Source organism: Bos javanicus, chromosome 24 (genome assembly GCF_032452875.1).
Source record: "Bos javanicus breed banteng chromosome 24, ARS-OSU_banteng_1.0, whole genome shotgun sequence".
In the NCBI taxonomy this organism is placed as follows: domain Eukaryota; kingdom Metazoa; phylum Chordata; class Mammalia; order Artiodactyla; family Bovidae; genus Bos; species Bos javanicus.
Genome location: NC_083891.1, coordinates 60027106 through 60053215, shown reverse-complemented (window position 1 = coordinate 60053215; position 26110 = coordinate 60027106). Strand labels below are relative to the sequence as shown.

The window sequence follows — 26110 nt, the reverse complement described above, 5'->3', positions numbered from 1 at the left end:
GAGAGTTCCAGAAAAATATCTATTTCTGCTTTGTTGACTATGCCAAAGCCTTTGACTGTGTGGATCACAACCAACTGTGGAAAATTCTGAAAGAGATGGGGATACCAGACCACCTGACCTGCCTCTTGAGAAATCTGTATGCAGGTCAGGAAGCAACAGGTAGAACCAGACAGAGAACAACAGACTGGTTCCAAATTGGGAAATGAGTACGTCAAGGCTGTATATTGTCACTCTGCTTATTTGACTTATATGTAGAGTACATTATGGGAAATGCTGGGCTGGATGAAGCACAAGCTGGAATCAAGATTGCCAGGAGAAATATCAATAACCTCAGATATGCAGATGACACCACACTTACAGGAGAAAGAGAAGAACTTCTTGATGAAGCTTTAGAGAGCTCCAAAGAGCCTCTTGATGAAAGTGAAAGAAGAGAGTGAAAAAGTTGGCTTAAAACTCAACATTCAGAAAACTAAGATCATGGCATCTGGTCCCATCACTTCATGGCAAATAAGATGGGGAAAGAGTGGAAACAGTGACAGACTTTATTATTTTGGGCTCCAAAATCACTGCAGATGGTGACTGCAGCCATGAAATTAACAGATGCTTGCTTCTTGGAAGAAAAGTTATGACCAACCTAGACAGCTTATTAAAAAGCAGAGACATTACTTTGCTAACAAAGGTCCTTCCAGTCAAAGCTATGGTTTTTCTGGTCGTAATGTATGGATGTGAGAGTTGGATAATAAAGAAAGCTGAGCACCAAAGAATTGATGCTTTTGAACTGTGGTGTTGGAGGAGACTCTTGAGAGTCCCTTGGACTGCAAAGAGATCCAACCAGTCCATCCTAAAGGAAATCAGTCTTGAATATTCATTGAAAGGACTGATGCTGAAGCTGAAACTCCAATACTTTGGCCAACTGATGGGAAGAAATGACTCATTTGAAAAGACCCTGATGCTGGGAAAGATTGAAGGTGGGAGAAGGGGATGGCAGAGGATGAAATGGTTGCATGGCATCACCGGCTCGATGGACATGAGTTTGAGTAAATTCCAGGAGTTGGTGATGGACAGGGAGGCCTGGCATACTGCATTCCTTGGGGTTGCAGAGTCGAACACGACTGAGCGACTAAACTGAACTGATACATACACACACACACGCAGATGTGTATATAGACACACAATGGAATTTACTCAGCCATAAAAATGAATAATGAAATTTGGCCATTTGAAAAAACCTGAATTGGCCTGGAGGGTATTACGCTTAGGTGAAGTAAATCAGAGGACAAATACCGTATGTTTTCACTTACATGTGGAATCTGAAAAATAAATAAATGAATGAATATAACAAAAGGAAGAGAGAGGGAGAAATGAACAAGACGTGGCTTCGGATCCTGCTGGGGTTTATTTGGCTAAAGCAGAGTTTAGGCCCTGTACCTATTCTATTCCACTCAAAAGAGGCTTGGAAAACGAGGCCTAAAAATGCAGGAACGCGCAGGCCATTGTGTAAAGACTCATCATAAAAATGCCAGGCAGGTTGAGGAGTGGTAGAAAGGATAGCTAAAAGTCACTGTATTCATTTCCTAATGTTGCCATCACAAAGTACCAAAAGCTGGGTGGTGGAAAACATCAGGCTCTCCATCTTTTGTAGCTCTGGAGGCCAGAAGTCCCAAATCACGGCGTCGGCAGGAGGCTCATTCTTGGGGTCTGGAGGCTGTACCCGCTCCTGTTCCTCTCCCAGCTCCCAGGGGTTGCCTACATCCCTTGGCATGCCCGGGCCTGCAGCCGCATGACTCTAATCTCTGCCTCCACGGGCACACGTCTACGCTCCCTGTGTGTGTGTCCATCTCTGGGCACAGTGCTATTTTAGTCTTTAATCTCAAAAATGTGTGCTGTTAATTTTGAGGAGAAATGGAAAAAGATGAACTGGTCAATGAGATCCATTCTTACTCATGGGAAAAAAACAACTGGGGCGCATGAATTTTGGATGAAGCGTCAGGAGTCATCATGAAGGTCAGTCATACCAGTGGGTTAGCTCCTGTTCCTATGGGAAGCTAGCAGTTTTTGTCATTCTTGTATTACTGTGGGCAAAATTATAGGGCTTCCGTGGAGACTCAGTGGTAAAGAGTCTGCCTGCAATGCAGCAGTCACAGGTTCCATCCATGGGTCAGGAAGGCCCCCTGGTGGAGGAATGGCAACCCACTCCAGTGTTCTTGCCTGGGAGATCCCACGGACAGAGGAGCCTGGTGGCCTACAGTCCCTGGGATCACAGAGAGTCCGACACGACTGAGCGACTAAACAATAAGTAACTCCAAAATCTCAGCGACTCGACGCTGTGAAATTCGGTGTCTGTCCTGTGACAGCCCTCACTTCATCTCAGCTACGGGCCAGTGGGAGGACATGACTTAATACGGTCACTCAGACCGAGGAAGACAGAGGCGCCATTGCAGGACAGAGTTTAGAGGTAACTGCAGCAGGAGACTGGGGAACCACCAAAACCTGGGCTGTCGGACTCCCGTTCATGTTTCCTTAGCTCAGTGCAGTCACCTGGCCAGAAAGAACCGGAACCTGGGGGAGAAGTTCAGGCCCGGGTACCTGGATGGAGGGTAATTGGAATATTTGTCATCTGCCCCAGTGTCGACCACACTGAGGTGTGGATTTCTTCAGCCTCAGTTACTACCCACTGGTATTACTGTCCTTCTCAGTTTGGGAGAGGGAGACTTCTCTGCAGGGTGGAACTTTGGCCAAACCACTGAATACAATGCTGAGCAAATTGTCAGAACATGACTATTTGTAATTGATTATTCTATAATTTTCTATAAATGTATTTATTATTCTATAATATAATCTATATATATGACCTATATATTATAGGATAATGCTGTTTATAGACAGACTTAGAACAGAAAGATAAAGGATGTGTGGTCATCCTTTGAACAGTCTTACGATCAGTATTCAATAATTTAGACTCCCAAGTGTGCTAGTTAATAGAGTTTATAAAAATCATCTGTTTACATAAGCTTGCTATTTATCTAGTTTATCTATCTAGGCTTTATTAGAAAACTTGGCCAAGGGTGGCCAAGTAACACAATTAACATGAACGTCATTTAGATGATCACATTTCTCCCATGTTGGCATTTTTGAGTCTAGTTCTAACTTTGGCTAGAGAGACCCTATAGAAGAGACTTCTGTCTATGCTATAAATTCCTATTTCTGCAGCTTCTGATGTCTTTTTGCTTTTTTTCTTTGAGGTAAAACAGGAGGGTTCCACCATTTCCCTTTCCTTCAGAGGAAGGGGTTTGGTTGGGAGGGAAACAAATCAATTAGGATGATGCTAAAGCTTGATCCCTAATCAAGTTATATTTTAATGGAGCCTCAGGGTTTACCGATGAACTCAAACAGTGAGGATGGCATTGAAATGGAAAAGAGGAAAAACAGGCTCTAGCCTTCCATTTCAATGAATCAAAAAATGGTGCCTTTTTTACTCAAAATAAAAAGATTGCACTGGAGCAATTTCCACTCTTGCTCTCCTATCCCTGCGACAAAAGGACTGGTCTGAGTCATGAGCAGCCCACCTTCACAGTGGGGAGCTAAGCTTCGGAGAGGCTCTGGCTGATCACATATGGAATAATGAGAAACAGGAGCGGGAGCTGACCTCCCAAGTTGGATGTATTATTATTCACTTCACCTGCTCACTGGCACAGTGGGTGCCGTCACAGAGGCGGTGACTAAAAACCCTGATCAAGACGTCTCTGCCAAGTCCCATAAATAATGTTTGCCCATCGGGCCTGAGGTGTCAGGGCATATGCTTAGATCCGGGTGGGAGTGTGGGTGGGGTAAGTGGCTTGGAGTTTACAGAGAATCTGTGCCCGCTTTGTAGGGAAGGGACACACTGTAAGCATGGCAGGGTCCGTGTCCTCTGGAAACAGCCTCCTGCTCCTTTGAGAGGAGTTAACTGAGCTGTGCAAGATCTCTGATAATGAAGTCCTAGCCAGGGACATTCATTTACAAAAATCTTCATATCATAGTGAAATATACGTACTATTGGTGCTTCCCAGGTGGCTCAGTGGTAAGGAATCCGCCTGCCAAGCGGGAGACTTGGGTTCGATCTCTAGGTTGGAAAGATCCCCTGGAGGAGGAAATGGAAACCCACTCCAGTATTCTTGCCTGGGAAACCCCATGGACAGAGCAGCCTGGCAGGCTACAGTCCATAGGGTCGCAAGAGTCAGACACAACTCACTGACTTAACAGCACTCAGACTTCCAGGAAAGAACGTAGGACTGAATGTAAAAGCAGGACGACTCCGTTTCTCAGGTGGCTCGTCAGCTGTCCTCAGCTGGTTTTACTGCCCACCTGAAGGCCAGCCTTCAGTTCTCCAGGGCTTCAGGTAGACGGGATATGAACAGTCAACGGTGAAGGACACGTGGTGTGCAGAGCTCCTCACGTGTCACAGCTCCCGAGGGGGCCAATGGCATCGACCTGTGGGGCAAAAGTTTTACACACGGCTCTGTGTCCTTTTCCGGCTTTAGATCTCTGCTTTGCTTACGATTTCAATGTGATAATTTGCAAGAAAGCACCAGGCACTGTGCCTGCACACAGTAGGTGCTCGATAATTGGCCGTTTCCTTCCCCCCACTTTGCTTTGGCCCAGAAGCACTGGCGTCCCTGGGAGCGTGCTGACGAGGCCCTGCGTCTTGGGTGTAATTAATATTCGCCCTCAGGTAATGCCCTGCACTTAAGAATCTCATCTCACACCAACCATCATATAGTCCAATAGCTGAAGTCCCAAAGTCATGGGCATATGTAAAAATTTGAGGCTGATGAGGCCAGTCCTGGAGGTAGGCCCTGGGCCAGACAGACACTGCCCCCCAGGAGGCTAGTGAAGACTGGCGCTTGGGATGAGGAATGTCACCGCATATGGGCCTGGCGGGGAGCCTCAGAGGACTGTGTCCGTTTCCTGGGGCAGCAGGGGGGTGTCAAGCACAGGAGACAGAAGGGCACCACGCAGCCTGCTCTTTGAAGGTTAATTCTCTCACTGTGCAGTGCAGCTCTTCACCTGCAGCCACGCCAAGGGGGCTTCGCTGGCATGGTCCGTGTGCTCCACGTTGCAGCCGCATGTGGGGCACCTCTTTGGACGCTGGCTTTTGGCCCACGCTGCCCGAGGGCCAATGGGCACTAAGTGCTGTTGTCAGCAGCCCCAGCCTCTCCCCTTTGTCTGTAATCTCTCTGCACTGCCCACATGCATGGGGTCACCTGAATGGAGGAGGCTCTTCTCAACCATCTGGTGGTTCCTCCCCCCATGCCTGGAACCCTGAGCACTGCCCGAAGGCCGCCAAGTCGGCGGGGGCGCCTGCTGCCGCCTGTGACCTGCCAGACAGCGGGGCATCTCCAGAGCCTGCTCCACATGCTCGAGCCATGTGCAAAGGCTGAGTGGATATGAAAAACAAATCCCACAAAATGAGCACACTAATTCATTAATTAATACATTACCTGTGTGTGGATGTGTTTCCAGCCAAAGTGACAGGGACATGTAAAGGGGTCCAGCGGTTAAGACTGTGCCTCCAAGGCAGGGGGCATGAGTTCCACTCCTGGTCAAGGAACTAAGATGCCGTATGCTGCACCACGGCCGAAAAATAAGTAACATAAGAATAATAAGGTGATTTAAAAATGTATTTATATAAGGTCTGTATTGGTTTCCTAGGGCAGCCAAAACAAATGATCACAAATTGGGTGGTTTAAAACAACAGAAATGTATTCTTCCATGGCTCTGGAGGCTACAAGTCTGAAATGAGGGTGTGGGCTGGCTTGGTTCCCTCTGGAGGGAGATTTGTCCCGTGCCTCTCTCCTAACTTTTGTTGGTCGCTGGCGATGCTTAACACTCTGTGGCTTGTAGATGCATCTCTTACATTGTCTGTCTCTACCATCACAGGGCAGATGATGTGCTGTTTTCCTCTCTGTGCTGTTTCCGCGTCCAGATTTCTCTCTTCTTATAAAGACACCGACCCTTGGACGAGGATTCACCCTAATCCACTGTGACCTCATCTCCACTTGATATCTGTAAACAAAGACTCTATTTCCAAAATAGGCCACGTTCACAGGGACTGGGGGTTAGGACCTGAACATCTCTGTGGCAGACACAATTCAACTCACAACAAAGACGATGCAGTGGGGCTTCCCTGGTGCTCCAGCGGTGAGACTCTGCCTTGCAATGCAGAGGACACAGATGTGATACGTGGTTGGAGAACTGCGATCCCACATGCCCTGGAGCAGCTAAGCCCACGCAGTGCAACTCCTGAGCCCTCCAGTCACAGTGAAGATCTCCCGTGGTGCAACAAAGACCCTGAACGCTGCAGCTAAGCCCCGACACAGCCAGATAAACAAACAAAAAGATGATGTAGTAAAAAATGGATAGCCTTTTCAATAAATAGTAGTAGAACAACTGGATATCCACATGCCGAAAAAGAAAAAAATAGAGTGTCAATTCATATCTAGGATCTACAAAGATAAAAACCAGATGAATTATAGACCTAGTATAAAACCTAAAATCACAAAATTTCCATTAAAAAAATTAGAGAAAATATCTGTGACCTTGGGAAGACAAAAGATTTTTTTAGAAATGATACCAAAAGCACAATCTGTAAGAGAATGAATTGATGAATTGGATTTCATGGGGAAAAGAAAAAAAAAAAAAACTCCTACCCTTCAGAAGGCATTATTAAGGGAATAAAAAGACAGGTCACAGACTGGGAGAAAAATCTTTGCAAAGTGTGTATCTGATAAAGGACTCATATCCAGGAAATAAAAAGAAATCTCAAGTCAACAACATGGGGACAAATAACTCAGTTAAAACGGGGAAAACACCTCTGGGTACTCCACCGAAGAAGACACTGCTGCTGCTAAGTCACTTCAGTCGTGTCCAACTCTGTGTGACCCCATAGACGGCAGCCCACCAGGCTCCCCTGTCCCTGGGGTTCTCCAGGCAAGAACACTGGAGTGGGTTGCCATTTCCTTCTCCAATGCAGGAAAGTGAAAAGTGAAAGTGAAGTCGCTCAGTCGTGTCCGACTCTTAGCGACCCCATGGACCGCAGCCTACCAGGCTCCTCCATCCATGGGATTTTCCAGGCAAGAGTACTGGAGTGGGGTGCCATTGCCTTCTCTGAGACACTTCCTATATCACACCATTAAACATCCTCCCAGGAACCAGAAGCTCCAGGAGCTTCTGCTGAACCACTTCATGCCCAGTATCATGGTGGACCACATTTGCAGGATGTGAGGCATGATAACCCCCTGTGGTCAGACAGCTGTTCTCAGTTTTTAAAACACTTGTGAGATGGTCAAAAAATTACCCTCAGGGCTAGCAATAGAAAAGAATGTTATAGGGGTTAATTTGCCCATATTCACGTAACTGGTATGTTGCAAAGCCTCGTTTGGACTCAAGCTCTTGCTTTTTCTTTGCTAAGTTTATTTATTTTTACATCACACTTTACCCTCAGACAGGATGTATAAGACCTGCCTTTCATGCAGGAAAGGGCCAATATGCTGAACGCTGGCATGAGAATTTGCCTTAGTGGTGGTGTGCAGGCGCTGAGGCAGGTCCAACTCTTTGTGGCCCTGTGGACTGTAGCATCTCAGGATCCTCTGTCCGCCACCAGCCCCCAGAGTTTGCTCAGACTCACGTCTACTGAGTTGGTGATGCTAACACTGTCTCAGTGCACCACATAGCAAAGAACGAAGCACAGCCTGGACAACATGACTCTACTGATGGTGTGGGCCCCAGTACAAGTGGACTGACAAGCCAATCTTCATCATATATTTGAGAAAGAGAAACCATACCCCAGATGCTCTCAAAGTGGGGTCCCTGCCTGGACCAGCAGCACCAGTGTGACTTGAGGAGCTTATGACAAATGCAAATCGTGGGACTTCCCTGGCGGTCCAGTGGTTAAGACTCAGTGCTTCTATTGCAGGGGACACCGGTTCAATCCCTGGTAGGGGAACTAAGATCCTGCATGCCATGTGGCCACAAACAGATAGCTTAAAAAACGCAGATTTCCCCAGATCTACTGAATGAGAAACTCTGTGGGCAAAGACCCAACAAGCTACAGTGTAACAAGTGATTATGTTCCAAATGGCCCTGACACACGTCAAAAGTTGAGAATGTAGACCTAAGACACTCAGAAAACTATTTTCATTCACAATTTGTTCCTAGTGGTGAGGATAATTGTGTGAAATATCCTTGAATGACAGGATGTCAAAGAAAGAGATCCCTTTCATCATGTACCCATTAAGCACTTACTATGTACCCCTTGTTAGGAAACATATATAAATATGGCTGCAGCCTTCTTTGAGCCCATCCAGTATCGACAAGATGCACATATTTGTTATGTATTTTTGGTAGCTATTTGATTTGCCAACAAAACAGATGAAAATAGCATGTCTGGTGGCTACCTGCAACACCCTCTCAGGAGATGAAAAAATATGGGCTAAACTCAGTACTGTGTTGTTGCTGTTATCAAACCATCCTTTGGTCTTTTAAGAGATGGGGAAATGACAATTCTTGAAAATCTTAACAGGGTCACAGTTTAAAGCATACATTCATTTGATCAATGACCAAAACAACACACAGCCTCATACTTCGGTGCTTTGGCCTTTGCCTTATGAATCAGCTCCAGCTGCAAGAACCTCAGACTAGGTCAGGATCACAAAACCATCTCTTATCTGCTCAGCAATTAAATGTGCAACAGACTTTCCCTTCTATTTAACTTTTATTAAAAGAAGTGCTAAAGGTACTGAGATACAGTACATCATATTTATTACCAAAATTATTAACAAATATACAAAACTTATACATGTAATTTTCTTACATCCATTTACTCTCTATAATACTGATTTGTGTTCAAGTAGGTTATCTACAGTATGTAAACATCCCTTGGATTGACCTCACACAGATTAGGAAAGCCCGCTAACCCATGCTTTTATCAGATACTTCTTTTTATTTGGCTTTCATTTCGTAGCATCTAATCGTCACATTTGGCACGTGGAAGAGACATCTACAGTGCAAAAGAGGCAGCTTTTCTGGTTTCCTTCCCAACAGTTTTGCAGGGGCACAGTTAAAGAGCTGAGGGAACAAGAGCGCTCTCACTCGATGGAGGTGGATTGGCTGTGACGCCAACAGCTCTTGGTTCAGCCATTCAACTTGAGCTTAAAGTCAATGCCTCTTCCTTCTCCCACCCCCCATCCCCCCCATGCAATGCCAATTAGGCCTTAACCTGGTCTTAAAAGGACGGAAAGAGATTCCATCCAGCCCAGAACAAGTGAGGTTCATCTCACCGAGGAATCACTTTCAGTGTTCTTTTGTGTGGGTTGGTTTGTGCAGTGTGATGTGCCCGCCAAATCCATACATGGAGAGAATAGAACAAAACTTAAAAAAAAAGCCCCCAAACAGGAGATTAGAACAGTTTTCAACGGCCACCTCTGCACTGAAAGACTCAGCCTCTCTGAGGTGGCAACGAAGACAAAAGCCTTCGTGAGTGGCGGAGACAAGCCAAGCCCGCCATACGTAACCTCAGACTCCACACCTTGGGATACAGGATCACAAAACTTTAAAAATAAAATAAAATAAAGGTCGTTGGCGGTTCTGCCCCCCTCTTCCTGTGTTTCCTTTTGAGGATGTAGCTTAATCTCACCGAGTAAAGCTGATGCAGAGAGAGCTCCGCGAGCCCCCGGCCGCGCTCGTCCGCACGCCATCGCTCCCGTGGACGGGGTGCCTCTTCCGCGAAGCCGCCGCCCAGAACGGCCGGTTTTGGCCGCGCGCCCGCCTCCCGGCTTCCGTCACCACAGGGGCGCGGGCCCCTCCGACGCCCCGTAGAGCTCCGCCAGCTTCCGGAAGCGGGGCCCCCAGTCCGAGAGGAAGTCGAAGCTCTGCTCCGAGTCCGACGTGGCCGACTGCAGGGAGCTGAGCGAGCCGGCGACCGAGCCGTCGCCCTCGAACATGTAGGTCTGCAGGGAGTCGAAGGGCGGGGCCCACAGGTCCATGTCGGCCTCGTAGAGCTTGGCCAGCACGTAGCTGTGCACGGTGCTGCTGACGGCGCACGTCTGGGGCACGTAGCGCGACAGGCTCTCGATCTCGGGCAGCATGTCCTGCCGCGTCTTGGGCGCGCCGGCCGCCTGCGCCTCGCGGGGGTTCCACATGGCCGCGATGTCGAAGGCCTCGGTGTCCTCCTCGCCGCCGCCCTCGTCGTCGTAGCGCACGATGTTCTCGTGAATGTTCTCCTCGTCGTCGAGGATGTAGGGCTGCTTCCGGTGCCTCCGCAGGGACAGGATGAGCAGCACCAGCACTGCGGGCACAGAGGGGCCGTGTGGGCGGGAGGGCCGGGCGAGCCCTGGGTGGGGGGAGGCTGGGGGCTAGGGGGTTGGGGAGGTTGGGGGGTGGTGTGTGGGGACGCTCGGGGCGTGGGGGGGGAGTGGGGAGGCTGGGGGGGTTGGGGAGGCTCGTGGTGGGTGGGAGGCTCGGGGCGAGGTGGGGAGGCTCTGGGTGGGGTGGGGAGGCTCGTGGGGGGTGGGAGGGTTGGGGAAGCTTGGCGGGGTGGGAGGCTCGGGGGGTGGTGTGTAGGCGGGTAGGCTCCGGGTGGGGGTTGGGGAGGCTCGTGCGGGGGCGAGGCGGGGTTTGGGCGTCACCTCACGGGCACCCTGGTCTCACTCTGCCTGCCGCCTGAGCGGAGCCCTTGCTGAACCTTACTGATATGAAATTCCAGGTGGTTCAAGTAGACGTGAAAGTGATAGTAGCTCTCAGTCCTGTGCGACTCTTGCGACCCCATGGACTGTAGCCCCTCAGGCCCCTTTGTCCATGGGATTCTCCAGGCCAAGGATACTGGAGTGGTGTGCCATTCCCTTCTCCAGGGGATCTTCCCCACCCAGGGATTGAACCTAAGTCTCCTGCATTGGCAGGTGGGTTCTTTACCACCAGCACCCCCTGGTCTCTGCCTTACTTTATCGCAGTGAAATGCGTGTGGGTGTCTACACCCCGCCACCAAAGTGTAACGTCTCTAACCAGGCACAAAGCCCAGTGGCCTGCCATGGAGTGTATGCTTAAGGATTAGGTGATGTCTTCTGACTAGGTAAGGACGCGTAAGTATTTCTCTTATTGCAATGTGAAAACCTTACTCTGTAGGTGAAATCCTGCCTTTTTTACATTGGCGTCTCTATAGGATTCTACTCTAAATATACTGTTGACCCTCGAGCAACATGGATTTGGACTACTGGAGTCCACTTCATTGTGGATTCTTTTTTGCCCGGTAGGTACACGGTACAGTGCTTGGGCTTGTTTGCCGCAGATGCTGAAAGGTGGATACTGTGGGCCAGCTGTTAAACTATACACCGCTGCAGGGCAGGGCTGCACCCCTCACGCCACCCCACCATTGTTCAGGGGTCAGCTGCGATCGTGTAGTGATGCAAATGCATATAGATACATATGCTAAGTATGAGCCAAAGTCTTTGTCTTTTCATGTTTTTGTCCAAAAAATAAGAGTGCATAAATGACTGGCATTGTCCAGTTAAATTGGATTCCTCAGGAAAGCCTTCTTTAGAGAGATGGTTGTGACTTTCCGGATCTAAGGATGTTCATGGAAGAGAGGGAGTGAGCAGTGACATTTTATATAATTCATCATGTTATCAAAGAAGCACCACACTGTTAGATGTGCCCTTGCAGGTGTGGATAAAATTTTATCCCAACAAATGTTTTTTTTTTTTTTCCCCGGAGTATGTGTTCAGTGGGGTTTAAAGGAGAGATAGAGATAAGCCCATTGAACTGTTTATCTCTGTGACTGAAAATGTTTTCCAGGAAGTGTCTTGAGGTTTTGGCTGTAGAACCGCTATTGATTTTTTTTTTCTGGTGTGCTTTGTTACAGCTGGTGAACAGTGACAGCTTGACAACACTGCACAATAAGACCCCGGTTTATCCAAGGGAGGGAAATGGAGTACAGTCATATGCCCGTTAAGATTATGGACTAAAGGAAATCACAGTAATGGTTTTTAAAACCTGAATGTGGAATGTGAATTGCAATTAATAAGGTTAATACATGATGTTTCCCTGTGTAGCTTGGGTGACAAAATGCACGCACAGGAAACAGTTAAAAGCTCTTGTGTGTTATCTCTGTGCTGTAACCCAGCCTACAGAACTGTGGGATTTTGGAAAAATGGGCTCATAGGACTTTAAGGAAGTGGTGGCTTGAAGTGGGCTGTGGTGGTTGGGGTGTGTTTGGATGGATGGATGCAGGTTGGCAAAATGGGACTGTAAGTGAACTTGCTGTGTTTGTGGGATTCAGTGAACAGTTACTAAACTGCAGTATTTGGGGGAATTATCTGAAGCAAAGTTGAATATGACATGATTTCTTTTTTTATAGGCTGGCAATCTAAGGAGATGATAGACGTTAATGATTAATATCAGTCAGGCAGTGATAAGGACGATCATAGAGCTACACGAGTTTCGCAGAGAACGCAGAAGCGGGACCAGTTCATTCTTCCTGGTGCACTGGGAAAGCCTTCACACCAGTGACACTGGGGTGATAGGTGTGGGATTTCAGGAAATGCTGGGAAGCAAAATTAGAAAAATCTCTGAAGTTTCTGCTGGGAAGAATTCTGGTATTGCCAGAATTTTTGCCAGTAGAAATTTCCAGTAGAGAATTAGGGACTTTATAGAGCTCTTAAAAAAATAAAGATTGCTGCATGCCTTATTTTTTAGGTAATCTGATTTAAGTGGCTCAGAAGGTAAAGAATGCACCTGTAATGCAGGAGACCCTGGTTCGATCCCTGGGTCAGGAAGATCCCCTGGAGTCGGGAATGGCAGCCCACTCCAGAATTCTTGCCTGGAGAATCCCTTGGACAGAGAAGCTTGGCTGGCTACATGCCATGAGGTCACAGAAAGTCGGACGGGACTTAGTGACTGACACTGTCACTGATTTAAGTAATAAGTATTCTGCTGCTGCTGCTGCTGAGTCGCTTCAGTCGTGTCCGACTCTGTGCAACCCCATAGACGGCAGCCCACCAGGCTCCCCGTCCCTGGGGTTCTCCAGGCAAGAACACTGGAGTGGGTTGCCATGTCCTTCTCCAATGCATGAGAGTGAAAAGTGAAAGTGAAGTCGCTCAGTCATGTCCGACTCTTAGCGGCCCCATGGACTGCAGCCCACCAGGCTCCTCCACCCATGGGATTCTCCAGGCAAGAGTACTGGAGTGGGGTGCCATCGCCTTCTCTGAATAAGTATTATATAACCCCCTAAAATCAAATTTTGGGGAAAATGACCCTATTCAGCTGAAAGGCTTCCCTAACAGAAGAGAATTGGTTCTAGGGATGTTTATTATTTAGGATCTATAGGCTCAGTGCCTATGAGATAGGGCCTATGAGATTTTCTAGGAGCTAGATACATATTTGAAACATGAAAAAAATATAGTCAAAATTAATATGCTTATATACTTGTCCACAAAATGTATTTTTTGACAAATCAACTGTAATTGTCTTAGTTTTATGAACTATATTTAATGTGAAATGTGCAGTTTTAGAAAAAAGTGTCTGAGTATGAGGATTTTAGGACAGCCTTGCTCCGTTTAGGTACTGAAAACTGTCTGTCTTTTACATACAGTTCAAAAGACAAGCCATAGTGGGTTTGGGAGCCACCGGATAAATCGCCCCTTGCATACCACTTCTGGCCTGGGCGCCTCTTTGTGCCAGTCTCTAAGTCAGTCTCTCTGTAACGGTGGTTCCTTCTACTGTTTGTGGGATAGAGTGAATTTATCATGTAGACATTTCCCAAAGACAGAAGTAAGGACAGCCAAACTGGAAATTTCTCCTAGGAGCAGGTTTCTTCAAAGGCCTCTTGCAGGTTATCCTGTTATGCCCTCAAGGACCCCCAGTGCCACCTTCTGGACACTCAGGGAATTGCAGGAGGGATTTATTTATCAATGTACAAAGGGACCAGAAACCTAAGTTCTCTCTGATCCAGGGATTCAAGGACTCAGAAAGGCAACTTCTTTATACTGTTATCTCCCTTCCCGTAGCACTGAGCTGAGACAACAAAAGTGAGCCACGTGTTGTACTTTAAAATGTTTTTGAGAAGCATGCTCAGCAGACCTCCTAGAAATGCAGTCAGGCGCTGCCGTTTTACAGTCGGACCTTTCTCTGGTCTGACTCAGTCTCTGGGTGTGAAGGTAAACTTAAGATCAGGGCTTAAATTCTAATTTAAATCCCCAGTGCTTTCCTCTTTTCCCTTATAGAATTCTAGGATTTCTTCCGAATTGAATAATAATAGTGCTTACTAGGGCTGCTTTTCTCTAAGCACAATATGTATGCTATGAATTAGAAGAGGTGGGAGCTGAGTGCAGATATTTTCTTGGTTTCAGGAGTTGGCTTAGGCGTTTTACTGTCTGCTTTTGAGTGTGCATGTTGAGAATGGCAGCACGGGTGGCCTTAGGTACAAGGGCGCTGGGTGGCCGCCTTGCAGGCAGTGAGACTCTAGATGAGGAAGACCCGTCCCAGCTGTGCCTGCCCACTGGCCCGTCATCACGTCTCTCTGCTTCACCAGCAGAGGCGCACCGGCCCTGGCAGGAGGCCCGTACCTGGGTCACGTGCTGAGGCCCCCAAGCAGCTTACCCGCCCAGCTGTCCGTGTGGTTCAGTCTGTCACTTCATTCAGCTCTCTGCTCGAAGGTTCTCTTTACCACTGAGGGCTTCCCTGCCTGCCCACTTAAAATGACACCCAGCCCTGTCTCCTCTGCTCTCAGGACTCCAGGTCCCTCCCTCCTTCTCTGTAACACTCACCGCCTCCGGGAGCTGGGGGTGAACGTTCGGGAGAAGGGTTGCACTGCTCAGATGCAGGGATGTGCAGTGTGGGGCCTGCCTGCCTTTCCGTCCTGGCTCTGCCCCTGAGATTTGGCTTGGGCCTGTCACTGCCTGTCTGTGATTTGTAATAGCTGTTCCATATCTGAGAGGAGGGTGTTAGGAGAGGTGATCATCACTTCCTGTCCAAAACTTACCACGTAGGTTCTATGATGTCAGAATGACTTGCTTTGTTTCGAAGTAAGCTCTGTGAAGGCTGGGACATTTCTGCCTTACTGATCCCAGCATCTAGAATGGCAGCCTGGCTCTAATAAGTGATAAAAATGCGTGCTTTGATCTGGCCTTGAAGGAAGGGACAGTCTTCCCTCTCTTTCCTTTTACCCAGCCTTGCTCCTCCACCCTTGCAATCAGCCCGGTGTGGAAAACCAGTCCTGGCTGGCTGAGTTAGGACGCTGATCGGATGCTGTCTAGGGCAGCACGTGCAGGTCCCCCCAGCATGGGGAGGAGCTGCTCACTCACCCAGGAGGACGAAGACGCAGGCCAGGATGGCGATGAGCGCGCCACGGCTGAGGCTCACCGGGAGCATGTAGGCCTCGGGGCTGCAGGACAGCACGTGGCCCTCGTCGTCACAGCCGCACACCTGGATGGTCAGCGTGCCTGTGCTGCTGAGCACTGGCTGCCCGCCGTCCGAGATCAGGATGGGCAGGTAGAAGACACTCTGCTCCTGCTGCCGGAAGCCTGACCTCCTGGTCAGAATCCGGGCGGTGTTATCTGGAGCAGACAAGGATTCCGGATTGGAAAGGGAAAACGGAAAAAGGGAAGGGAGTGGAAAGGAAGAACCACGGAGAGAGTTAATTTCAGGGATTGGGGAAAGCAAGGGTCAGGAACTCTGTGGGGAAGGCAGGAGAAGGGACAGCATTCCCTGGAGGGGGTCCGCTGCGGCCGCTCACATTTGTCAGGATCAGCAGTTGGGTTCAGAAACCAAGATTTTTGCTTGCTTCTAGGCAAAACCCTGAGGCCTAGGAGAGAAACCCTTTTTGAGAGCTTGTCTTCGCCTTTGTGACATAAAGTGCCCAGGGCGAACTGTCAGGCTCCAGATCTAACTGAGATGTCCCTGGGAAAGCTCGACAGAAGTGAACAGTCACCGGTGACTTGTGGCCCCCGTTTGTTCTCACTCAGCGGCTTTGCAGGGCCCCCGCTGCTGCCTTTGTGCCTCCAGGAAGAGACTGCGGAGGAGCCCGCGTGGCTCTGGCAGACTGCTGCTTTTTGCCACTACGGCTGGAATTCCTGTCTTTGGCTATTTTCTTTTATGCCTTTGAAATGCAGTCACCAGTTCCTGTGCTTTCTGATGAACTTGATTGTTTAGCAGAAGCTTATTTGAAATCCCCTAATCATATGACACACCCTGTTATTTCCCACTACTTGGTGGTCTGAGTTTAAGCAATTCATATGAATTTGGTGAAAATTCAATACTGGTTTCCCCCCCCCAGTTTTAAAGAGGATTAGCCAGCTTGTTTGGTATGTTTTTACAAAGCTGGTATGTGTGTGCATATTTACATTTGCTTAATGTAATGTTTTCAGAGGAGGCAATGGCACCCCACTGCAGTACTCTTGCCTGGAAAATCCCATGGACGGAGGAGCCTGGAAGGCTGCAGTCTATGGGGTCGCTAAGAGTCGGACACGACTGAGCGCCTTCACTTTCACTTTTCACTTTCATGCATTGGAGAAGGAAATGGAAACCCACTCCAGTGTTCTTGCCTGGAGAATCCCAGGGATGGGGGAGCTTGATGGGCTGCCGTCTCTGGGGTCGCACAGAGTCAGACACGACTGAAGCGACTTAGCAGCAGCAGCAATGTAATGTTTTAGAATCTTTTATTTTTTAATCTGTGTTCTCAAGTTTTCTTGAGTGGGTTTTTGCAAAGCTGGTGTCTTTTTTCAGCAGAGGAAAAGTTTGAGATGTGGAAGGACATATAAGCAGTGACTCTCAAAGCCAACGTCAGCAATATGGAAGGTTCTCTGGATGCATTTCACATTTTACAGGGAGGAGTCTAGAACTTCACAAAAAATTCTGAGAGCCTAATCAAAGGAAATGTTACTAATATCAGTATCAGTATTTCTTACATAATAAAGGATATACTTTTCTACGCTCTTGACTTTGGATATTTGTATATGATTCGCTTTTGATGATGGGAATGAGCAAGGTGTTCCGCGTCCCTTCCGGGCAGCAGTGTGTACCAGCCGGTGTGATTCTGGCCGTCTCTTGCCTCGGTGTAGTGTGTGAGAGCACGCTAGATGCAGAGCCAGGCAGCCTGGGCCGCCTGCACACGGACAGCTGTCCTGCATCGCCAGACCCGCAGTCGGCTTGTGTGAGCAAGAAGTTAACTTTAGTTGAGTTAAGCCACTGAGACTTTGGCGCCTTTTGTTTCCACAGCCTAGCCAGCCTATTCTAACACATTCTTCCTTAATTTTCCACCTCTTCCTCCCGCCGTGTTTTCATGAGAGTAGTTGATCTTTGAGTGCTTATATGCACGGTATTTAGACTTCGCATGCAGCAGCTCGTTTCCTCTTTAGCACCACTTGGGGAAATAATGGTGATCTCACTCTGTCACACTGAGAGTTAAGGGCTGGAGAGATCATGTAATGGGGTCCAAGTCACTGGTTTACTAACAGAGCTGCGATTTGAACTTTGGTCTCTGACTCCAAATACATACTCCTTCCATTGAGTTATGTAACCACTTAGTTTTGTAACAGTGTTGAAAATTATTCAGCTAATTGAAATATCTATCTGCTTTTTACAGGCCGCCTTTCTTTCATTTCCTTCTCAGTGGAGAAAGATAGCAGTTGGTTGCCAGCCTGAAGATTATATTTGTATTTCCACCTGCCACACAATCTACCTGATCTTCTCTGTTTTGTAAATTTAATAGCTAAGAACTATTAATTTTGCTTCACAGTTTTAATTTTATTTTTAGAAAGCTGGAGAAGAGCCAAATTTCTTATCAGTATTAACATCATGCCTCCCATGCATCATATATTTGTTGATCTCAGAATTATTTAAGATTAAAGAAAAAAAGATCAGTATCACATTGCTGAGACTGGTCCTAGAAAGGGACTGGCATATAGAAGCAGATTTTTTGTTGAATGTTATAATTGGAACTTGAATAACCCATTTGGAAATATTATTTGTTTCCACAGTAACGCAAAACTCTGTGTGTGTGTGTGTGTGTGTGTGTGTGTCTAAAACAGGAGGTCCCAACTGCCAGTCCTCATCTTAATGTTTACTCACTCTGATCTTGGGCTGTTTACTTTCTTCCCTCATCTATCAAATGAGACATGCCAATCAGAGATGTTAGTAACTTCCTTAAGACCTTATAGGATTATTGTGAAGAGCAAATAAAGCAAAGTATGGGAAAATGTAAGTAAAATATGAAGTATCCACTCAATCCTTTTCACAATGCTTTGGGAATTTAAAAAAGTAAGAAAGACTTTACTTGAGATAGTGTAGTGTTGTGTTCATAAGTGAAAATAGTGTTTCAGGCACGGGAGTTGGAGGGCTTGACAGTACATCCACCATATCAGATATCTGTCAATTTTGTAATGAGCCTCAGTAAAGGATACTCGAGGGATAAATTGTCATGAGGAGATTAAGAGTTCATTCTCTCTGCTGAAAATGCAGATTTCCATTTTGGAAAACCTTCCAAGAGATGACTCCCTTGTTTTTATAGTCACCATGTTCCAGTGGCCCATCTTTTTATGGTATTGACTCCATGAGTTGGTGTCCAAAGTCATAGTGAAGAAAAGTGCAGCATTTTGCAGTTGCTGTCTATTGTCTGTGTGCTGATCTTACAGATATCAGCGAGGGAGCAGCGACACTTAGAAAAATGAAGGAGCAGCATCACGTGTTGTTTTCCCGCCCAGGGTTTCTACTATAAATCCTACTCTGAAGGGGCTAATGACCTTTTAAGGGTTTCCAAAGGAAATAAGTTTCTCTAGTGGCTCAGGTGGTAAAGAGTCTGCTGCATTGTAGGAGACGGGTTCGATCCCTGGGTCAGGAAGATTCTTCTGGAGAAGGAGCTGGCAACCCACTCCAGTATTCTTGCCTGGGAAATCCCATGACAGAGGAGCCTGGTGGGCTCCTGGGGTCACAGAGAGTCAGACACAACTGAGCAACTAACACGAAAGACGTAGATAAATGAATAATTCACAATTCGACCCAGCAAAAACACAAAAGACGTAGATAAATGAATAATTCACAATTCGACCCAGCAGAAGTATCCGGATATTTAATTACAGCCTTTCTGTTGTTGTGATTTACACCACTGTCGCTTTCAGAATTATCACCGTGTTTGGATAATTTTTTTTATGTAGAAGTTTAAAAGGATGACTTGGAGAAGTGCTTTCCATTTAGAATAAAACAGGTTTGATATCCTCAGGTTTTAATAGCAGAATGTCGTGTGGGATGGAATTAATACTTTGACCGTTGAGGCCAAGACTAGGTGTGCCTAAATCATGGTCTTTTGTTACCCTGTGTTTAGATTGTTAGAATTGACAGCACTTTAGATTGGAATCTAAAGGCTTCCCTGGTGGCGCAGACGGTAAAGCGTCTGCCTGCAATGTGGGAGACCCAGGTTCGATTCCTGGGTCGGGAAGATCCCCTGGAGAAGGAAATGGCAATCCACTCCAGCACTCTTGCCTGGAAAATCCCATGGGCAGAGGAGCCTGATAGGCTACAGTCCATGGGGTCGCAAAGAGTTGGACACGACTGAGCGACTTCACTTCACTTAGATTGGAATAAAAATGAGCCACGCAGCCCAGAGAAGTGATGCCCTTCCTCCCCAAGGTCAGACTAGTTGGTAGCAGTCCTAGCAACAGAAGGGCTTCACTCGACAGATTTAAGTTATTTTTTCACTTGCTCTGACCTTTCCCTGAAAATCCTCTGGCCAGAGTACAAAAGCCGCTCCTTTTCCCATCTGTGCCCAGTGAAGAGTGTGCTTGGTCTGTCAACTCCGTAGCTGATCTGAATGCTTTTTGGAGCAGAGGGGTGTAGAATGCTAGTCCAGCAGAGCTGTAGTGGGAAGCACTTTGCACAGTCGGGAACCCCACCTGACTGTTCTTTCTGAATCACTCCAGAGTAATCAAGGGGTTTTGGTGCCAGAGCTGCTCACTCTGCTTCTGCACCTGCCCTTTGTTCCATCCCTCAGTGTCCGTCTCCCTTTTGTTCCGGGAGCTTTTCTCTGTCTCCCCCTTTGATCCTTGCTCAGAAGCGCCCCCTCAGGTTTTTCTGTCTAGGCTGCTTCTGTCTCCTCACTCAAATCCTTCTCATGGGTGAAGAGCGCACAAACAGGGCTGCTCTGTGGGGATGAAGGAGGCCCTTAGCCTGTGAGCCTCCATCGTGCCTGGCCCAGAGCCAGAGCGCAAATATGTGTGAACTAACTGCGTAAAAGTTTCAGAATTAGCAGAGGACGTTTTTTGTCTTTGATGTTCTGAAACAAAACTTTAAATGGATCATACAGATGAGCATTCATGCCTTCCATGCTATTAACATTAAGGAGCCAGTGACCTCCGACAGTGTGCATGGTATAGCAACCCACGGTGTCCCCCCCACGTGGTGGAGACGCATCAGCAGCCAGCGGATTACCTTGGTTGTCCCTTACGGTGAAATTGGGGTTGTTGGTAGCCTCAGGAGCCAGGCTATAGTAGAAGTGCTGGCCATTGCGTGGGTCGTCTTGGTCCACGGCGCTCACGGTCTGGATCAGCTGAGGGAGGGACATGAAACCAGGCGAGTCAGTCAAAAACTTCCAGGGAAGATGAGACCCCAGGTTGTGTTACCTAATGAGGACATCCTGAAGCTCCCCTCATAGGCTCTGTGCCATCTCACAGCCCAGACTCAAGTTTGGTTTATTGTTGGGGCTTCCCAGGTGGCTCAGTGGTAAATGATCCTCCTGCCAACAGGGATGACTCAGGAGAGGCAGGTTTTGATCCCTGGGTCAGGAAGATCCCCTGGAGAAAGAAACAGCAACCCACTCCGGTATTCCTGCCTGGGAAATCCCATGGACGGAGGAGCCCAGCAGGCTACAGTCTGTGGAGTTGCAGAGTCAGACACAACTGAGCTACTGAGCACGCACACGTGTCAACGGGCCCAGGGTAGATGTCACGTGTCAACGGGCCCAGGGTAGATGTCACCTAAATGGACGTTAGATGTCGGAATAACACTGTTCTCACTCCTCCTCTGGCCCGTCTTAGGCAGTCAGAGCAGAAGGCTGAATGAAAGGCCTCAGGGGTGCCACAGGGTCCTGCTTGTTTCCTGGTGTTCTGTCCTCGCACCTCACCTTCTTAGCCTCACCTTTGGGTTCCTAGTTCACAGTCAGATTGCTGTCTTGGAGAGTGAAAGTGAAAGTGTTGGTTGCTCAGTCATGTCTGATTCTTTGCAACCTCATGGACTGTATAACTTGCCAGGCTCCTCTGTCCATGGAATTCTCCAGGCTAGAATGCTAGAGTGGGTAGCCGTTCCCTTCTCAGGAGATCTTACCAACTCAGGGATTGAACCTGGGTCTCCTGCATTGGCAGGTGGATTCTTTACCATCTGAGCCACCAGGAAAGCTTTGAGAGGCCTCTATTTAAAAATGACCAGTACCTAGTGGGCAGTAAGCAGACATTTCATTGATTATTTCAAGTTAATGGAAAACAAATGTGAGAGAATGGGTCACAGAGCAGTCACTGTTGGCAGGAAGGGGAGCTAGAGTGTAAAGCACAAGGCCCCCCAGAGTAGGGTTACAGAACAGACAGGAACCGGAAGCAGAGCCTGGGGCCGAGGAGAACAGGAGGTGGGGAGGCGGCTTCTTGAGCTCTCTGGCCAAAATTGTGCCTTTCCCACCTGCTCTTCAAAGTACTGGGTTGCTGTGACAGGCTTGATGACAGGATGGAAAAGTTGGTAAGAAAGAAGAGTGAGCACACAGAGGAGACGTGGGCCGCAGGTGGGGTGGAGACGCGGTGCTGAGGGGAGGTCTCCCCCCGCGTGTTCGCGCTCCCACCAGCCAGCAGCACAGACCGCCCACCCCTCTCGGGCCTGGCTCCAGACGTGCACTCCTGCTGTCAGAAGCTGGCTGTTAGCAATATAGAAGATGGAACATGAGAGGTCAGCGGGGGGCTGAGGTGGGCTTGCTTAGTCTCTCTTCATCTATAAATGTACCCTCACAGCGTCCCAAAGAGTGAGTAACCCAAGGGGAAGCTTCCAGCAAGGGGCTCGCTGTAAACAGTGTTGCCCAGACCCCCTTCAGGGGAGGACTCGATGCCCTCACCTGTCAGTCTCTCTGGGGATGGCCTCGGTTGGTGAGACCCACCTCCCCACAGTCTCCACATCCTTCCAGAACAGTCCGTGTCCAGCGATTGATAGAATGGTATAAAGGCCTGGCCATCCCATCTCGACTCAGGAAAGCCCTAGTTCTTGGCATCGGTGGCGTCATCACGGCTGTCTGTGGTCTGCACCACTTGCGGACGTCTCTTGTCCAGCCCTGCAGAAGCTCTTGCCTTGCACAGGAGTTGGTCCCAAGGGCATTCCTGACTCATTACTAAACATCCTAGACCAGAACTCCAGCTCAGCTCATGCCCCCTGCTGAACCCAAACTGGCACTGGGCCTGTCAGTCTAAAGGTTGGGAGGATGGAATTGAGTACTGGAGAGGGATCAGGAGAGCCCTGAAGAGGACTGTGGCCCAGGCCGCCCAGCCCGAGGTCCTTGCTGCTCCCACTCAAGGGTCACCCCAGTGCCCTATCCCCTCCCAGACAGATCCTGTAACCTCTGTCTTGTCAGACACGTTTCTTCATGAATTTTATAAACAGGTGAGTATGTGTGACTTGGCAAATAGTCGTTTCAGAGCATCTGACCTGTGAAGTCGTATATACATATGGTAGAGACCTGGGGCATCTGACTGGTTGGTTACAGGGTTCTCAGGAATGTGAGAGAGCACCTGGGCCTGTTCTCCTGGGCTTGCTCTGCTGGGCCTCCCCTTTCCTGCGCCGGCTCTCCTGGGCCTCCCCTCTCCCGGTCCTGCTCTGCCGGGCCTCCCCTCTCGCGGGCCTCCCCTCTCCCGGTCCTGCTGTGCCGGGCCTCCCCTCTCCCGGGCCTCCCCTCTCTTGGGCCTGCTCTCCTGGGCCTCCCCTCTCCTTGTCCTGCTCTGCCGGGCCTCCCCTCTCCCGGGTCTCCTCTGTCCCTGGCCTCCCCTCTCCTGCACCTGATCTGCCGGGCCTCCCCTCTCCTGGGCCTGCTCTGTCGGGGCCTCCCCTCTCCCAGGCCTCCCCTCTCCTGGGCCTGCTCTGTCGGGGCCTCCCCTCTCCCAGGCCTCCCCTCTCCTGGGCCTGCTCTGTCGGGGCCTCCCCTCTCCCAGGCCTCCCCTCTCTTGGGCCTGCTCTCCTGGGCCTTCCCTCTCCTGGGCCTGCTCTGCCTGGCCTCCCCTTTCCCAGGTCTCCTGTCTCCATGGCCTCCCCTCTCTTGGGCCTGCTGTCCTGGGTCTCCCCTCTTCTGGGCCTCTCCTCTCCCAGGCCTCCGCTCTCCCAGGCCTCCCCTTTCCTGGCAGGTCCGAGTCCATCCCTGGCCTCACTCGCCATTCCAGAGTCTGCTCAGCAGGCCTCATGCCACCCTCAGCCTGCACCTCAGACGTCCTCAGGTTTCCCTCTGGGCTTGCTTCACCGAGGAAAGCACACGTCCCACTCGGCAGATGCAGAGCTGACGACAGTGTCCGAGAAATCTCACACAAGGAGGCCTGAGTCTTCATAAGCCAGACGTACCTAACTGAGCTGTGTGCTTTTGAAAATCTTCAAAACGCGTCCCAGAGCCAAAGTCAAAGGGTTGGATTTACCTCTCTTGGGCTAAAGATAACGAGTATGACAGACTGCGATAGACCGGTGGCTCTCAACCTGAACCTGAAGTTGCACGTTAAAGTTCACGTGCCTCAAAGGCCATGTGAGAGACGGTGGAAGACAGGCACGTGAGAGACAGTGGAAGACGGGCACGTGAGAGACGGTGGAAGACGGGCACGTGAGAGACGGTGGAAGATGGGCACGGAGACGCAGACGTGGAGAGGCGTCCTGTGCTGCAGAGGCGGGAGCGGCAGCCGTGTGCTGCTGTCCTGCCATTCATCCCAGCAGGGTGGACACGCTTCACTGGGGGCCTGAGGGGGTTCCATGCACTGTGTTCCTGTTACTCTCTGTGTTACAGAGTAAAAATGGCTTCTTGTCATACTGAATATTAAGTATGTTTGTCATAGTAATAATCCTGTATAAAACAAAAGTTTTTGTGTTGTGTTTCTGATGGTGGCTGTTGCTGTTTTCTCTCCTGCCTCCCGGTTTCTGTTCACATGCAGGTACAGCTTGGTATGCCTTCAGGCCTGCGCCTGTAGCCTCTGTGCCTGCTTTCTTTACACACACAGTAACATGGGTCATTCCTTATGCTGGAAAGTGTTAATTGTAACTTTTATTAGCTGCATCATAATTCAAGTTTCTGTAGACTAGAAGTGCAGTAGATATGGAAGTAGATTTATCCTAGACTTGTTGAAAAAAGTGTAGGCATGCTATAGACCACTGCACTGGGTTTCAGAATGAATGGATGCGGTAACAGATGAGAATGACTACAGGACACATTTCCCCACTCCCCCACCCGGGACATGGGAGTCACTTTTCTTTGGGTGGAAAGAGTGGTAAAGATGAGTTGAGGTAATCTTTGCTGAGTTCAGGAAGCTCGTGTAGTTTCTGGTTGTATGGACAGTCTGCAGCGAGATGTTGCAGGAGAGAACAACGGAAGCAGAAGCTGCTTCACAGTCAAAAGCCTGCGTTACCAAACCACGAGTACTTGCCATCTGCACCCAGGCCCTGGACCAGAATCCTCAGGGTCACAAGATAAGCTCGGGGGAAGTAAGGAAGGATTGTTAGGGAGTCTGCTGGGACAAAGGTAGAGAGGACAGAGTCTTACAAAAGTAGGACAGAAGAGAGCGGGCACGTGATCTGAGGTGTGGCAGGTTGGGTATGTTGTGGGCACCAGCCTAACACATGCGTTAATCACACGGCCATTCCAGGCACTGTTCAGGTGTTTTTCAGTTGCACCACTGGGATTTAGTAAAAAACATTCACTTAGGTTTTAAGCAGACTTTAAAAAAAATAGGCAAATGTATATGAAGATAATGGGGCTAAAGCTTTGTTTCAAGTAAGTAGACATTTGTTCCTTAAGATGCCTTTCCTTTCAGAACGCGATGTGACATGAGGGTACTGAGAACACGAGCGTTTCAGCTGGGGGAGGGGCGAGTAGGGAGGACTAGGGCAGATGGCCCCTCAGGAGGATGCTTGCCGTCAGAAGAAAGGGAGGTAGGAAGATACAAAACATGAACCTTCCTTACTGCAGATGTTTTCAAGGATTAGTGCTAAGTGGAGAAAAGAGTCTTCTTTTTTTTTTTTTCCCCTTGATCCTCACGGTCCCTCGTTTCCAGGACCCAAGGCACATGTTACTACAATTGGTTCTGTGCGGTTCAGTTATAAGGTGGGTAACTACCTTGCTTCACAGCCTTGTTTCGATCATAAAATGTAACCGAGGTTCCGAATAGTTCTCTTAGCAAATAAGCGGTTGCAACATGATAAACGGAAGTCGGGGACTCTTTTACAAACTGTTAGCTTCTGGAGTCTAAATTTCTTTGATGGGCAATCTGGTTATCTGTAACTCGTTTCCACGTGTTGGGAGGTTAACCACAGTGCTCAGGCTGCTTACCTGCCCTGCCTTGGCGTTCTCACAGACAAAAGCTTCATAGAATCTGGGGAACTCCGGAGCATTGTCGTTGACATCTAAGACTTTGATTGTGACAGGAACACTTCCAACCTGGGACGGATTGTCTACAGGAAGCACACAACACAGACAAAAACCAAAGGTGAGGAGGGCTCAGAGACGCAGGAAAGCAGCTCTTTGTTGGAGCAGGTATTTGTCTCCTCATTCTGGTCTTTGAAGGGATGCATAAAGACCATGAAACTCAGCTCCAGGTTGCAGGGGTTGCCTGTTTAGAGTGTGGCTGCAACATGAGTGTGGGCAGGGCCGGGTGTGTGACGTCAGGAGGAGAGGGGCGGGGTGAGACTCCCGGGTTGGCAGACGTCACAAATGAACCTTAAAAAGAGGTTCTGAGCTTCTCGCTTGGCGTAGACTTCAGGTTCTGGAGTTGAGGGCAGGCTGCAGCGGTGAGACTGGCAGCAACGAGCTCTTTCCCCGGGAAGCAGCGCCCGGCGCCTCAGCGCCAGGCTGCCACGCCCTTGAATTGCGTGAGCGTCTGTG

The 26110-nt window shown here is 48.9% G+C and overlaps 1 protein-coding gene and 1 long non-coding RNA gene across 2 annotated transcripts in view; both read right to left on the bottom strand.

Moving 5' to 3' along the window:
• Positions 1-5642: 5642 nt before the first annotated feature.
• LOC133237818 (uncharacterized) lies at positions 5643-7373 on the bottom strand. Its single transcript, XR_009733371.1, has 2 exons — positions 6141-7373; positions 5643-6060 (listed from the first exon to the last, which is right to left on the bottom strand). It is a non-coding gene; the product is annotated as an uncharacterized LOC133237818 (long non-coding RNA).
• A 1360-nt stretch (positions 7374-8733) lies between these two features.
• Positions 8734-26110, bottom strand: part of CDH20 (cadherin 20) — a 56059-nt gene continuing 38682 nt past the window's right edge. The window contains exons 8-11 of the mRNA XM_061400352.1: positions 25559-25680; positions 20449-20566; positions 15333-15584; positions 8734-10324 (exon numbers count right to left, since the gene is read on the bottom strand). Of these exons, the coding sequence (XP_061256336.1) occupies positions 9819-10324; positions 15333-15584; positions 20449-20566; positions 25559-25680 (998 nt within the window). The 3' untranslated portion in view covers positions 8734-9818. The remainder of the gene's footprint in view (positions 10325-15332; positions 15585-20448; positions 20567-25558; positions 25681-26110) is intronic.